The 15,046-nt window shown below is 37.3% G+C and overlaps 1 protein-coding gene across 3 annotated transcripts; it reads right to left on the reverse strand.

Annotated features, from left to right (window-relative positions):
* Positions 1 to 4,539: 4,539 nt before the first annotated feature.
* LOC149213448 (disease resistance protein Roq1-like) lies at positions 4,540 to 13,754 on the reverse strand. Of its 3 annotated transcripts, none has more exons than XR_016250810.1 (5): positions 12,921 to 13,754; positions 10,324 to 11,431; positions 9,882 to 10,232; positions 5,088 to 8,978; positions 4,540 to 4,960 (listed from the first exon to the last, which is right to left on the reverse strand). XR_016250810.1 is itself a non-coding variant. In XM_089392003.1 (4 exons), exons 1-4 carry the CDS (start codon positions 13,493 to 13,495, stop codon positions 7,713 to 7,715), a joined length of 3,309 nt encoding a protein of 1,102 aa, XP_089248129.1. In that variant the 5' UTR covers positions 13,496 to 13,752; the 3' UTR covers positions 4,970 to 7,712. The 3 variants fall into 3 exon arrangements, 1 of the variants encoding a protein (XP_089248129.1); XR_016250809.1 differs by having other exon boundaries at positions 9,882 to 10,241; positions 12,921 to 13,752; XM_089392003.1 differs by lacking the exon at positions 4,540 to 4,960 and having other exon boundaries at positions 4,970 to 8,978; positions 9,882 to 10,241; positions 12,921 to 13,752.
* Positions 13,755 to 15,046: the final 1,292 nt, after the last annotated feature.

Genomic DNA, 15,046 nt, shown 5'->3' on the forward strand with positions numbered 1-15,046 from the left:
ACAAATTTATCACTATTCAACGAAATGCAGAATGACTGCCGCAAACCTGTCAATCAAAAATTTGGAATTTGATGGAGAACCCGCTGTGAACCAGACCAGTCAATCAAAAAATTGGAATTTGATGGAGAACCCTCTCTGAACCACACCAGTATTCCTCGTCCCGCGTAGGAGAAAATAAACCACTAACACCAAAAACGATAACCGCACTTCCCGTATAAATGGATAGCAGAACCATAACGCCAAAAACGATAACCTCATTTCCTGTATAAATGGATACCAAAACCAAACAGTTGCTTTACTTTGTTTTCCACAGTTTATCCATCGGCATAGACAGAGGTGCAGGGAATAGATGTAGTAGATCTCCTATCCTATGCATCAGAAGTACAGGTAGTTTCGGTATTTCCAGAACAGATCCAACTACGTATAACTTACTTATAACTGACCGTTCAAGTTGTGATCCAACGACCAAATGCTTTTCAATCGTCTAACATGAAATCGGAAGGTGCAGAATGATGCAACCGTGGCAACCAGGGTAGTTGATTCCAGAGGGAACGCCTTACAGTGTAATTAAAATAATGTAAAACTTCATAATTTATTTCCTCACAAATAACTCACACCATCAACCTTTCTTTATAAAATTTAAACTTAATATTCTATAAAAATTAAATTATACACAAATTAACTAAAAATATATATCAAACTAAATTATAAAATAAATAAATAAAATTATTAGTTCTTTCTGGAATCAACTCTTCTCTTCTCTTACCTGTCAAATTATGAACCGTCTAATTGAATGTTAGACAATTAAAATATTTAGCACCGTTAATAAAAAATGTCGTTATAACTGAAACAATAACCGTCCAAACTTCATCATTTTCTATCTTTTTCTTTGACCAATGAACCTGAATGTAGACGGACATGGCTTGCGTTGCAAAATGAAGGTAGACGGACGTGGCTTGCAACAGGGGCTTGCGTTGCAAAATGAAGGTAGACGGACGTGGCTTGCAACAGGGGCTTGCGTTGCAAAATGAAGGTAGACCTGCCAAATTGGTATTAATAAACGGGGTTTCAAAATAGTTGGGAAGATGGGGGAAATAGTTGGGAAGATGGGGGGCTTGCGTTGCAGAGTGAAGTTGCAAAATGAAGGTAGCCCTCACAAATTGGTATTAATAAATGGGGTTTCAGAATAGTTGGGAAGATGGAATATTGACGGAAGGGATTAGCTAGGGGTTTCGGTTAATTTTTGGAAGGGTTGCGAACCTAAAGGTAGACGGCCATAGGCTTGCGTTGCAGAATAAAGATAAACCACACAAATTGGTATTGGGATTAATAAATAGGGTTTCAGAATAGTTAGGAAAATGGAATATTGACAGAAGAGATTAGGGGGTTTCTTTTGCAAGGGGTGTTTCTGTTAACTTTTGCAAAGGTTTAGTATCAGTTTTTTTTTTTTTTCCTTAAGATTTTTTTAAGGGAGATTCCTAAAATTTGTATCGGTTCTCCTGTGTGAAATAGTTTTGTGGAGCTTCAGTGGGAAGATGAGTTAAAGGGAGAGAAAAGCGAAGGTGGGTTTGAAGCTACCAATCCCAGCTCAGGGAGACGCATTTCTAAGCTAGTGTCATTGCCGCTTCCACTGTCGAAGCCCCTTAACATGATAAAGAAAATCGCTGGGTTGGGAGATTTGTTGTCTTTGGCATATGCCTTAGACAGTGCAATTTTACCTGTAATGAATGAATTGAATTCCAATTAGCAAAAAATAACCTTTTCTTTTTATGCTTTTTCATCTATTTTCAGTGAATTTTGCTCAATTCAGATTCTAGAGGGTGAATAATTGGGTAACCTTTTTTTCTAATGCTTTCTCATCTATTATCAGTAAATTTTGCCCAATTCAGATTTTAAAGGGTGAATAATTGGGTTTGAGAGGCGAACACACTTCTGAGCTCACCAAATTTAGCTGAAAAGATACTGCCAGTTCTACAGCCTGGTTAGGCCTTTGAACTTGGAGAGTTGTCTCATGAACTCAGACTTACAAATTGTCTGTTGCACAATTTAAAGGACACAAAGATCTTTAAAATGAGTGGTTGAACAACACATTTTGTGTTCGAATTGACAAGTTGCACAATTTAAAGGACAGAAAGATCTTTAAAATGAGTGGTTGAACAACACATTTTGTGTTCGAATTGACAAGTTTCATAATGTGGAAAGTCGAAATTGCTTGGGAATTTTTTTAATGTGCATTTCTGTACTTATGAGCCTTGAATTGAACTCTGTTAGTTGCATTGCATAACTTTAAATAATCTTTCTCGCTGGGGCAGCTGCCAAGCAGAGTTAACACCTCAAGGACTATGCTAAAACTGTTGTCCTTTACATTATCGAGATTATAATTAAAACAGCTTACCTTGCTTCCTGCTGAAAATAGAGATTTCCCATAATTTGATTGATTTCAGAGTGTTGGAATTTGTTTTTTTCCAACGACTGTATTGCCCAGGAGCACAAGCAGTATTTTTCACTTGAACATTGGGACTGTAATCAATCTTGTTACAGTCTCAAGAGTAATGATTATTTCAGATGGAATTTTATATGGCTTACTGATAAACATCGCTGTAACTTCGAACCTCTAAACTTTTGGAAAATTTCAGTTAGATTTTGTTAATATGGCTTTCATGTTTTGAGAAAGAAAATTAGCCTTACTGTCTATGTCTTGAACAAATTTCTTGGAACTTTGAGTTGGTAGTATGTTAGTTTGATAGTCGTTTGTCCAAACAGAAGTCTTATTTTCATTGCATCATGAGATCAACCTTGAATTACTCTGTTCTGCTAATTTTTTTGCCATGCACTCTAAATGGACCTGCAGATTGTAATCAATCTTGAGACAGTTTTGAAGATCGTTATTATTTAAGATGGACATTTACATATAATAATAGAAAATATAAAAAGCCAAGGAGATAAAGGATGCTGAATGACATTCAATGGTTTACTGATGGAGAGAAATCATGCTGGCTGACATTCAATGGTTTACTGAAAGAGTATAACATTGAAACTCCAAACATATGCCTTGGACATTGCAATTTTACATGTAATGAATGAATTGAATTCCAATTAGAAAAAAAACACCCTTTTTTTAATGCTGGCAAAAAAACCCTTTTTTATGCTTTCTCAATCTATTTTCAGTAAATTTTTCCCAATTCAAATTACCAAATTTAGCTGAAAAGATATTGCCAGTTTTACAACTTGGTTAGGCCATTGAACTTGGGGAGTTGTCTCATGAACTCAGATTTACAAATTGTCTGTTGCACAATGCAGAGGACACAAAGATCTTTCAAATGAATGGTTGGACAGCACATTTTGTGTTCGAATTGACAGGTTTTGTAATGTGGAAAGTTGAAATTGTATGGGAATTTTTTTTAATGTGCATTTCTGTACCTATGAGCCTTGAATTGAATTCTGTTAGTTGCATTCAGTTTATACACTAAAATAACATCTAGGAAACCTCTTCTGGAATTCCCAAACTCCTTTCAGTGGATGTCAAAATATGTGCAAAAGAAGTTTGGTGCTCAGTTAGAGCGCTGCTTCACTTGAATAAAAAAAAATTATGCTGGCAAAAAAAACCTTTTTTTTATGCTTTTTCAATCTATTTTCAATAAATTTTGCCCAATTCAGATTACCAAATTTCGCTGAAAAGATATTGCCAGTTTTACAGTTTGGTTAGGCCGTTGAACTTTGGGAGTTGTCTCATGAACTCAGATTTACAAATTTTCTGTTGCACAATGTAGAGGACACAAAGATCTTTCAAATGAGTGGTTGGACAACACATTTTGTGTTCGAATTGACAAGTTTCGTAATGTGGAAAGTCGAAATTGTATGGGAATTTTTTTTAATGTGCATTTCTGTACCTATGAGCCTTGAATTGAATTCTGTTAGTTGCATTGAGTTTATACACTTCAAAAACATCTAGGAAACCTCTTCTGGAATTCCCAAACTCATTTCAGTGGATGTCAAAATATGTGCAAAAGAAGTTTGGTGCTCAGTTAGAGCGCTGCTTCACTGGAATCAAAATTGTCTTTGTGGGAATACCTTTAATTCTATATGGTTTTTAATATAGGTAATTCATGTTACTGAGATCCTCACACACGAAACTAATTTTAAACAGTGAATGTGGCCTCTCGACACCAAATGCACGGAAGGAAAGCCTTAAAAATGGGCATCCTTAACATGGGTTTTACTGTGTATTGGTTTTGTTTTTAGGTGGGAGATCCAATTGAAGATTTACTGTGTATTGGTTTTGTTTTTAGGTGGGAGATCCAATTGAAGATCATAACTGTTGGGAGAATCCATAGAGGATGGACACTCCAAGGACTTTGTAAAAAATAGATACATCCACTCATGGGACAGAAATTACAGCAGCCTGCTGCAGCCAACAATTACAGCAGACTGCTGCAGCGTTGGCTGCTTCCTCCACCCATCTTAGGGACAAACAAATTTTTTTATGAATGCTAAAGAGAGTGCAAGACTGGGTTAAATAGATTTGAATCACGTAAATGAATGCATAGAATTATAAAACTCAGCAGCCTGATGAGGATCCACAAGGCCAATCCCAGCTTCGACAACCTTATCTACAGCCAAATGAAGTATCATACAATTTACAACTGGGGAAATATTAAAGGCTATGTGCTACATTGAGGTGTGTAGCTCCTGGCCTGACACCACCCACCAATCAATCATTTAGGAGAACTAAAAGTAATCATCTTTCTTCGTATCTCTACCATTTATAATGCGTAATGCCCAAACCATTGTGACAGAGATACATATGGGGCATGCCAGAAATAAACAGCATCAAGGCCCTTGAACTCTTTCTTCAAATCATCAATAAATGCCTTGAGACCCATCTCTGTAACAGAGGAATTATCAGCACTAGTAATGCCAACTTCCCCATCTCCATTTTGAGCTGATTCTGTACTCTGACCTGGATCAACGAATAAGGACTTGGAACCATCAACACTTAATGATACATTACTATTAACAACAGAAAGCTTTGGAGACTTAAATCCTTATCATAACTTTTAATATAAAGTTAATGATAAAATACTGACCATGGAATTGACAGATAATCGATGTAATTATGCTTACCCTCACTGTAATTGTTTTCATGTGAAAGGAATGAGATGAAGAAATTGAGCATACAACAAATTTCGACATAAATCATCCCACCAATACATTTGTGGAGGTCATATAGATGAAAGGCAATTATAAATAATAAAACTTCAAAAGCTTCCATCCCAAACGCGAAGGCAGTATAGCTTCCTTAATGAGAAAAGAGAAGACAAAATAATTTCCTTAAAGGCAGGAAAGATACCAATACCTATTTCTCTCCCCTCCTTTAATTTGTAACATAATCTTCTCCGAGATCCATATCAACCTTTGTATTTGATACGGCATCAAGAAACATTAATCAATCATCAGATTTATTATACCACTTTTGTCGAAACTTCAAGAAAACGAAAAGCTTTAATTTGCCTTTGGCAATATGTGGATGAAGTATGTGACAGCTAAGAGGGATTGAATTCCACTGGAAGGAACAGTTTCCAAAACACCTTTTATATATATATGATTCCTTGCACCATCCAAATCTATCAACTATATCAGGGACTCTCGTCTCTTCCACCAATCTGAAGGTGCCAAGATGGACTTTCATGGTGGTGTATATATATGATTCCTTGCACCATCCAAATCTATCAACTATATCAGGGACCCTCCTCTCTTCCACCAATCTTTAGGTGCCAAGATGGACTCTCATGGCGGTGTATGCTTCTCTCATCAAGTCAAAAGGATTATCATTCGTATGAACATAAACACAGGCCTTGAAGCTGGAGCCCTGGATGAGGTCTGACCCACTCTCAACCCCGACAACTATGCTTTCATCTGCTCCAGGATGCAAGGCTGCTCTGAATTTTCCTTCCATAATATGCAGGATCAACACATACGAACTTATGTCTTCAATGTGCAGAAGAATCAACTGTGTCTCTATTTGCAGGTCCGAGCCATTTCGACCTGACAACATGGTAGCCCACCATATTTTAAAACGAAATATACTCATAAACTTGATATCCTTGAGCTTGCCCAGAGAATTCAACACTCTGCTGGATGGATTTTTTGCATCAGATCTAATAAAGGAGCCCTTATGAGCATTGACTGCAACAGAAGGAAATGAAGCAATTGTATCACAGTTTTTACATATGATTGATGACAAACTAGTCAGAAAAACATTATCAGGAACTTTAGTAAGGATTGAAGCTCCCTGCAAACACAACTTTCCATCTGATAAGCTAAAACAGGGCTCCTTAGACTCTGATTCTATGGATTCTGCAACAGCACGGGCACAGGAGATATCAGGAGCCACTGCTAACTATAATTCTAGAACCAGAAAATGGAAAACACACATATGGGTGAGTGTTTACAGGCCAGGCTCTCAATTATAAGCATTCACTGAATACAATATCTGAATGGGATACCAGTTTGGATTGGAAAAATCCTTAGGGTTTCTCAATTTTGGTCTTGAAACATCCTCTGGGTTCCACTATTTAATTGGAAATTTCTCCTTAAAAAGTGGATCATGCCACCAAGGAACTGGACAATGGGTTGGCTATGTAACACCAACACACTCTGGACGTTCTGGACGTTCTGGTACAATGGGTTGGTAATCTAACATCGACACATTCTGGAAGTCTGTACAATCAGAGCTTGTGGGATGGTGAGATGGGTGGTGAATTCAGTTAAACTGGACAATGGGTTGGCTATCTAACATCAACACATTCTGGACGTTCTGGTACAATCAGAGCTTGTGGGATGGTGAGATGGGAGGTGAATTTGGCCTTAGTACGAATTTGGCTTGAGATTTATATGCAATATTAATTCAATAATTAATAAAAAATAGTGTTAGTCACCCTAAATAAACTTCAGTTTATATAACTTTAAAATTGTATTTTTGCTACACCTCTGCATTTTATTTAGAATTCACCCATTCCCATGTCATGATTGTTCCTCAATTTATATCTTTGTGACGTTTCCTTTCCCATACAAATGCTAGTTATTACACATCTGAAATACGATCTCAAATCTGTTGCAAATGCTATTACACATCTGAAATACGATCTCGAATCCCCACTCCCTAACCCGTACATTTCTTTTATGCAATCATCATGCTTTTATCAGTTGTATTAAAATAAACTTTTCAAATACTTACAGAAAATTTCCCACATTCCTAAACACGAGACAACCACATCCACATTGAGTCTCCAAACCTTCTCGCATGGAACCTGGAGAGATATGGCATTCTCATAACATGTTTCACTGCATTCACCAAAAAGGAGACATTGAATAATTATTAATTAATTAATCAATGCAAACTTGGAAAGCCTGGAAAATAACCATAGACATTTACACAGCTGCAGTGAACACTATGGCCCGTCAGGAAAGGAATAATTAGACTCTTGCAATGCAAACTTGGAAAGCCTGGAAAACAACCATAGACATAAACACAGCTTTAGTGAACACTATGGCCCATTAGGAATGGAATGATTAGACTCTTTCAATGCAAACTTAGAAAGCCAGGAAAAATATCATAGACATATACACAGCTGCAGTGAACAGTATGGCCCATCAGGGATGGAATGATTAGACTCATACATTGCAAAACTGCTTTCTCATGCTTTTATTTTTCATATGACACGCATGCCTTCATTCATTTGTTGGCGTAGCTGCTCCACTGCTTCCTCATTCCACTGCAGTTTGGGACATCCTCTGGCATCAAGTTTTACTAAAGAGATGCAATGTTCAACACCTTCCAACTCTTCTATTTCCTGGCATTCATAAACATATAAGAGTTGAAGCTTTGTCAGCCGCCCCAAGCCCCTTATGCTTTTCAGTTTCACACAATGAGATGCCCACAGCTCTTTCAAAGATACCAATGTTTCAATACCGGGTAGCTCTTCCACTTCTTTGCACCATTGAATGTTTAACATTTGAAGGTTTGCAAGACCACAAAGCCCATCCATTTTCCTCATTTTAGAACCTGTCAAATCCAGTTCTGTGAGTGTACTTGGCAATGTTCCAAGCTCATCCAAATCATAACAATGGTCCAAGATCAGACATTGCAGGCTGGGGCAAACACCTTCTCTTGACTCTGTTAACATTACTCTGTCTCCTTCAACCTTTATAAATGGCAGCTTGTATAGCGGACAACCAATTACTGTCACGTTAGTCAACTGAGCCATCAGTCCAACAGACTCGGGCAAACATTGAAGTAACGGACAAACCTCCAGTGTCAAGTTAGTCAATTGAGTCATCAGTCCAACGGATTCCGGCAAACATTTCAACTGCCGACAATACTTGAGCGCCAAAATTTTCAAGTTCTTCAGGTGACCGAGGGAAAAGGGCAGTGTTTCCGGCAAAGGGCTTCCAAATTCCAGAACTTCCAGATCGTTCAGGTCTCCGATTGCACTTGGCAATGCTCTCAGTCTTGTACCCTCCAAAACTAATTGTTCTAGGGACCTTTGACGTGTGATTTGGGAAGGAAATTCTTCGATATTCACACAATATGAGAGATTTATGTATTCCAGCTGCCTAATATCTCCAAGTGTTTCGCTTGAGATGGTTAAGTTAGGGCAACGGTGAAAATCAAGGAATTTAAGTCTAGTTAAATTCCCGAAGGAATTTGGAAGGCTCTGTAAAATTTTGGAGTAAGATAGATTAATGTGTTCGAGATTGATTAAAGTCCCAAAGGAATCTGGCAATGTCTTCATTTTTGAGAATTTAGTCAACACCAAGACTTTCAACGACCGCAGATAACAAAACTCCTCTGGCAATTTTTCTAGATTATTATCTCCATCACAAGTAACAACTTGTAGGTGCTTCAGCTTCCCTATGGACCTTGGAAACTTGCAAAGAGGAGCTTGAATCTGTAATTCCCGCAACTCCAAAGGTACCTGCAAGGCGTTTCAAACCATTACATAAGGAAGGTTGAGGATGATTTTCATCTACAAAACTCTTCTTATTTGATTTTCTTATGCACATATAAGCATGACCACAAGTGTATCTGCAAGTGAGTGGGTAACTTTTATGGACGAAACTTTTATTATTCGATTAAAGTTTCCATTGTAGTGTCCGATTGTACTTCCGAATAAAAGGGCATGGTCTCTTGAGGCTATCGATTGGCTTTGAAAATTATTTTTAAGAAGAATTTGGTGATTTTCTTTTAAAGAAAATTTGATTATAAGAGTTTGAATTATTATTATTATTATTATGGTGGAAATAGATTGACCATTATTAAAAAAAAACTTCTAAAAACCCAAAATCCTGAAGTTTGACAGCTGTAACAGATTTCCCAAAATTTCTGTCAGAGTTTGACAAAAATCATCCCTAAATTTCCACTATTTTCCAGGTGAATTTGTGGCCTCCTTAAACTACTGTAAATAAAAACATCTGGAGTGGAAATTTTATAATAGTATGCATAATTCAATAACAACTTACTTTATGCTTTATATGTTTTCTAGAATTCAGTAATTCAGTAGAGAAAGATTTTCTAGCATATTTTCAGATCTAATTTATTTAAAATCTGATAAAAATTTGATGCAATCACAAGTTTGAAATGTGAATTGGGCTTTTATTGTACTGTAATCACAAAACTCTCCACAGTACCAATACTCTAAAAATTATCCAAAATAATAAATACATATATACACTCCAAAATTCATTTTAAACAACAAAAATCCAATATAACCCGAAGAAAAAAAAACATAATTACAACCAAAAACTTTAGAACTTATAATAATAATAATTTGACGACCCGCTTTAAATTGCCACACTTTCACTCAAAGATATTCTCTTACCTGTGATTTGCCATGCCACAATGTTTTCAATTCCCTCCCATGCACCTGTAAAACCCTCAAGTCTTTCATTGGAACCCAAAGAGGCAGGGAAGAGTCTGGACAATCACGCCAGCGGAGCCATATGAGATTTGGTGACTGCACCCTCTCCAATACGCTTTTCAAGTGCCCACCTTCAATATCAAGAAGTTGTAACCTCCTTAGACCAACGCCACGAAACGGTGTATTGTGCAAGAGCTTCACCAGGCGATTCCTGAACACATGGTGACTCTTGTATAATGGCATACGCGACCGCAAGAATGCATGTTCCGAACCATAAGGAAGCATCCTAATTCCCCGCACTTCAGGTGTTGCCTGTTCATTCTTCACAAACGAGGAAAGACATTAAAAAAAAAAATTACACAGATTTCTCTCAAACAATTTTTAAAGGTTCCAGTGCACTTACAATTGATTGCTGCAACAAATCATCAATATTCTCTGCCCGATGCCAAAGACGGCGCGGCGATCTTGAAGCCTGTGCAATACATTTCCCTAAATCTATGAGGTGATCATGCATATGTATATCATTTTCACTGTTCACCTCCACAAGACACTTGTTTTGTAAATTTTGAAACCCTGACAATCCTTTCCAGCCAGATCCATCCCATATTCTGATAGCCATATCCCTATTTTCTCCTATTAAAAAACAAGCAATATCTAAGAACATCTCCTGTTCTTCTTGATTAAGCGAATCATAACTAATTTTAAGACTATGTTGTATCTCAGCTGGAACCTGTATTTGTTGAAGTCTATCCAATTGGTCTTGCCAATAGGATTTGTCATTTTTTCCACAAAAACGCGCCCCAAACACTTTCAGAGATAAGGGCAATCCATCACATATTTTTAATAACTTATCTACCAGATATTCAAACCCTGGGACCGGATCGGATTGGCTGAAGGCATGCAAGCAGAAGAGCTCTCGCGAGTGGAGTGTATTGAGTCCGGTTAACTTATAAATTGATGATTCTTTCACTCCTAAACATGTGAGCACATCTGTGTCCCGAGTTGTAATTAATATTAAACTATCTGACCCAAGAACAGTTTGAACTGGGCGTAAAAGTGCATCAAGCTGACTAATATGATCTACATCGTCTAAAATTATTAATGCGCTAGAAGATGACAGATACCCTTTAAGAATCTCTTTACCTTCATTAACGCTCTCTATTTCACGATCGATTTGAGTCAATCCCTTCAAAAGTTTCCTTTGCAGTGAATGTAAAGAGCTTTTACCTGCATTTTCTCTCACATCGGATAAGAAATAGGATCTCCGGTAATTTGAACTCTTCCTATTGAAGAGTTCTTGGGCCAACGTTGTCTTGCCGATTCCACCCATGCCGACGATGCCAACGACCTGCGGTTTTCCACTTTGTTGCTGCTGTAGCAACAAGACCGTATTTTCAAAATCTTTCAACTTTTCCTCTAAACCTGTTGGATATTCTGCCACACTGAACCGCCTTCTTTTCACCTTTTTCAATAGACGTTGAACGACCTTCTCTAGCAGCTCCCCCTCGTCCCTGGTTATTCACAACAAAATAAATTAAATAGACTATTACCACTGCTAAAATGTGTTTGATAAGTACCATGGATTATTCAATCCACCTTTAGATGCTTTTCTGACTGAATCTGAACTTTATGATAAAAATCTGAAGGATTTGAAATGCAATCCCAATGCTGTTATGCAAATTGTAATAAGAGAGTATTATGGAATCTTTGAATCGACCCAAATCGTTTGCAAGTTAAGTAACATATCTTGCGATTTTCAAATCAACTCAAATCACTGCAATTTGATTAACATATTATATGATTCTGACCTTTTATTGATGAGCAGATGTGTATCATAAAATGGGATAATGGGATAAGGTAATAGATTGGAATAGATTTATCTTAATTACAGAGTTAGTAATTTAGTAAAGTGGGGGGAAGTATCAAAATTTTTTGAGGTGCAAAGCAAAATTTGAAAAAATTGTGATATTTGGTCCTCTCTTGTCTATTAACTCATATGTGGTTAAAATAAAATGACATTTTTAATAGGATTCAACACTTTGAAAATCCTAATTATACAGCTATTCAGATTCTGTAGACCAAACAGGTTATATTTTCAATTTCCAAAAATTTTTACTGGATTTCATATAAAATGGATAGAAAAAAATACCTGAAAGAGGTCCAAGGTCAAAATGTAGAATGGTGTGATGACTTGAAATGTTTTCAACATTAGATTTTATTCCTTCAAGTCACTTTATATATCTCTCATTAAATGTTATAATCATAACATTTAATTTCTTTAAAGTACTAAAATTGAAAGTGAAATATTTTTACCACATTTTTTTCGGATAAAATATGTATATTCATTTTTTAATAACAAAGAATATTTAATTTGTATTTTAAAAAGAACCATGTAAATTAGATATACTCTATTGAGTCTACTATAAAATGAACCTATTTATACAATAAATACTACTTTTTAAAACGGGTATACTACTATAAAATGAACCTATTTACACGATAAATATTATTTTTTAATAAATTTGTTTTATAAATGAAATATAATTTTGTGTTAATTTACTCAATTTGTTTCTATTAAATCTAATTTAAAATTTCCAATCCTTTTGAAATACAAAACTTTTGAAAACAGACATCCACATCAAAATAAAACTATAACTTTTCTCACACAGACTCCAACTCCTGTAACTTTTCTCACACAGGACTCCAACTCCTAAACTTGCTTTAGTTCCAATTAGAATTACAACTTTTTACAATATTTACCTAAACTCCCAAAACCTTATTTAGTTCCTCTGTTCAGAAGGGCGATAACGGACGCCTAGTTGTCAAATACTTACTTTTAAGATGATCCTAAAGAAAGAGAGGATCCTATAGAAGGAGAAATTTGACTATTAGTGTACATGACACATTCTCATTTTATGTAATTGTACCAGTTAACAGCTAAAATACGAACTGAGAAACGTCTATGCATATGTGTTTAGAGAAAGAGAATTAGGTTCTTACCCATTACATGCCTCCAGCTCGAAACCGCTTAGGTCTGCAACAAGAGAAAGAGCTTCTCTCCATTTTTCAATAGTGATGGAGTCGTATCGCGGTTTCTGTTCATGAGTTTCAGAATCGTAGTTCACCTTCTTTTGGAGGCTGTGCAGGGCTTGACCATACATTTTATTTTTGTTCTGCGTCCATCGAAGCTCATCCGGTTTCACATCATAGAAGACGGGGATAATAGGAGACCCCGATGCCAACATGTGGAGGAGTTCATTTAAACACCAATTCGATTCCGCATATCTGCGAGAGAAAATTGCTACATGGACTGAGGCGGTTGCAATGGCGCTTTTAATTTGAGAGCTCAAGTTTACTCCTTCTTGCAGCTCTTGCTTATCCAGAAAAACTCGGAATCCATGTAAAACAAGCCGATGGTAGAGATGGCTGGCAAAGGTCTTCTTGACATCTGGGCCACGATGGTTTATGAACACATCGTAGCCGTAGTCACTGGTCGTGGAGGAGGAGGAGGCGGAGGCATGAGAACCCTGAGTCTGAGTTTGAGCAGAACTTTGGCATATTGAAGATGCTGTCATTGCATCTGTGTTCTACGCGAAAGATGCAATTTCAATTTCAGCAAAATTTTGGGATAATGAAGATGCCTCCACTGTATCTATTATGGTCAATGGGATAAATGAAAATTTTGAGAGAGCAGATCAGATCTTGGAGTTGCGTTGGGGGAAATTAGGGCAGGAAGATATATATCCATATCATAGGGCTGATAACCAACCCCATAAAGACTGATACTTGTATAGGTTTGTCTATTCCATGCCATCATTCACATGGTTTCCAGCTTGACCTGCATTATGACAAAGAGACGGAGATAATACAATCAAAGCGATAAGACGTGCCTTTCACATGGCTCGCCCGCCAGGGTAGATGGGATAAGATGCTCCGACAGGCTTCGTACCTTTCATATGGCCCGCATAGATCAATGTGATCCATCAGAGAATTCATTATGATGGAGCAGTTGAGCTATGCAGTGTTCAGAATAAGAAATGATCTTCGGGTTGAATATACATTGGGGTGGGTTGATTTTAGAGTATACGATATTTATACATATGTCGTTGAACGTGATACTTGAATGATAAATATTAGGTTGGATAATATGAGTAATAACCAATATTAAGATGTATAATTACTAGTGTTTGGATGAGTGGAGTATACCATTTGGTTGTTTGATGTTTGATCCGTAATTATACAGGGCATTTGATGGCATAATGCTCGTGTAGATTTGGATACAAGTTGTAGTAGGATTTCGTGGACTTGGTTGGGAGCGATGAAATAAAAGAGGTATTTTTTCTTCAATTGATGGTACATACGCGGTAGCGACCACACTGAGGTACACACAACTCGTCATATCCTATTTTCTCTAATGGGCATTCATTGATAGACATATCGACCTCCTCACAATTCGAGTGCCAATCCTCCCCCCATTCATCCAAAACTTTCTCCTCAGATTTTGAACATGGACTTCTCAATAGTAACCCTTCGGGGCTTCCCACCACCCACATTGATCATTTGACTGCCACGATCACAATTCCCTCTACCCGACATCCACCCATATTACATGGCGATCCCCCATCTGTGCCATCTTCCACTACCCCTCCTAATAAGCTGATATTTCCAATTGATCCTCCCCCTAATTCTCTCGAGGAGGCTACTCACCCGGGAAATTCCCCTATCCGTACTATGCTACCTGTCGACATACCATCTTGTGATACCCCACTTACTTCGGGATCGTCCATTTTGTCTCCCAGAAATTATGTTGACAGCAACATCGAATATCTTAACTCCAAACCTATGCTTGACCTTTGTTCCCTCACTATGCATCGTCCTCAACCCCAGACATCCCCAAAAATTAGCCCAAACTCTGCACTCAACATCACAATCCAGAGAAGAAATAATAGGGGCAGCAAGCATTTCCGGGGGAGACCCAAAATTCTTCCATTCTCGGTCGCTGATACACTGATAGATATTCCTATTAGCTCCACCATTGATCCACAAGCCCTTAGATATCCCTGACGCCATTTTAAAATGAATCTTTGCCTATCCCTCAACATGCGAGGATTGGGGGACTCACACAA

Source organism: Pinus tabuliformis, chromosome 1_1 (genome assembly GCF_031772625.1).
Source record: "Pinus tabuliformis cultivar Carrire ecotype Pingquan chromosome 1_1, CPIR1, whole genome shotgun sequence".
NCBI lineage: Eukaryota > Viridiplantae > Streptophyta > Pinopsida > Pinales > Pinaceae > Pinus > Pinus tabuliformis.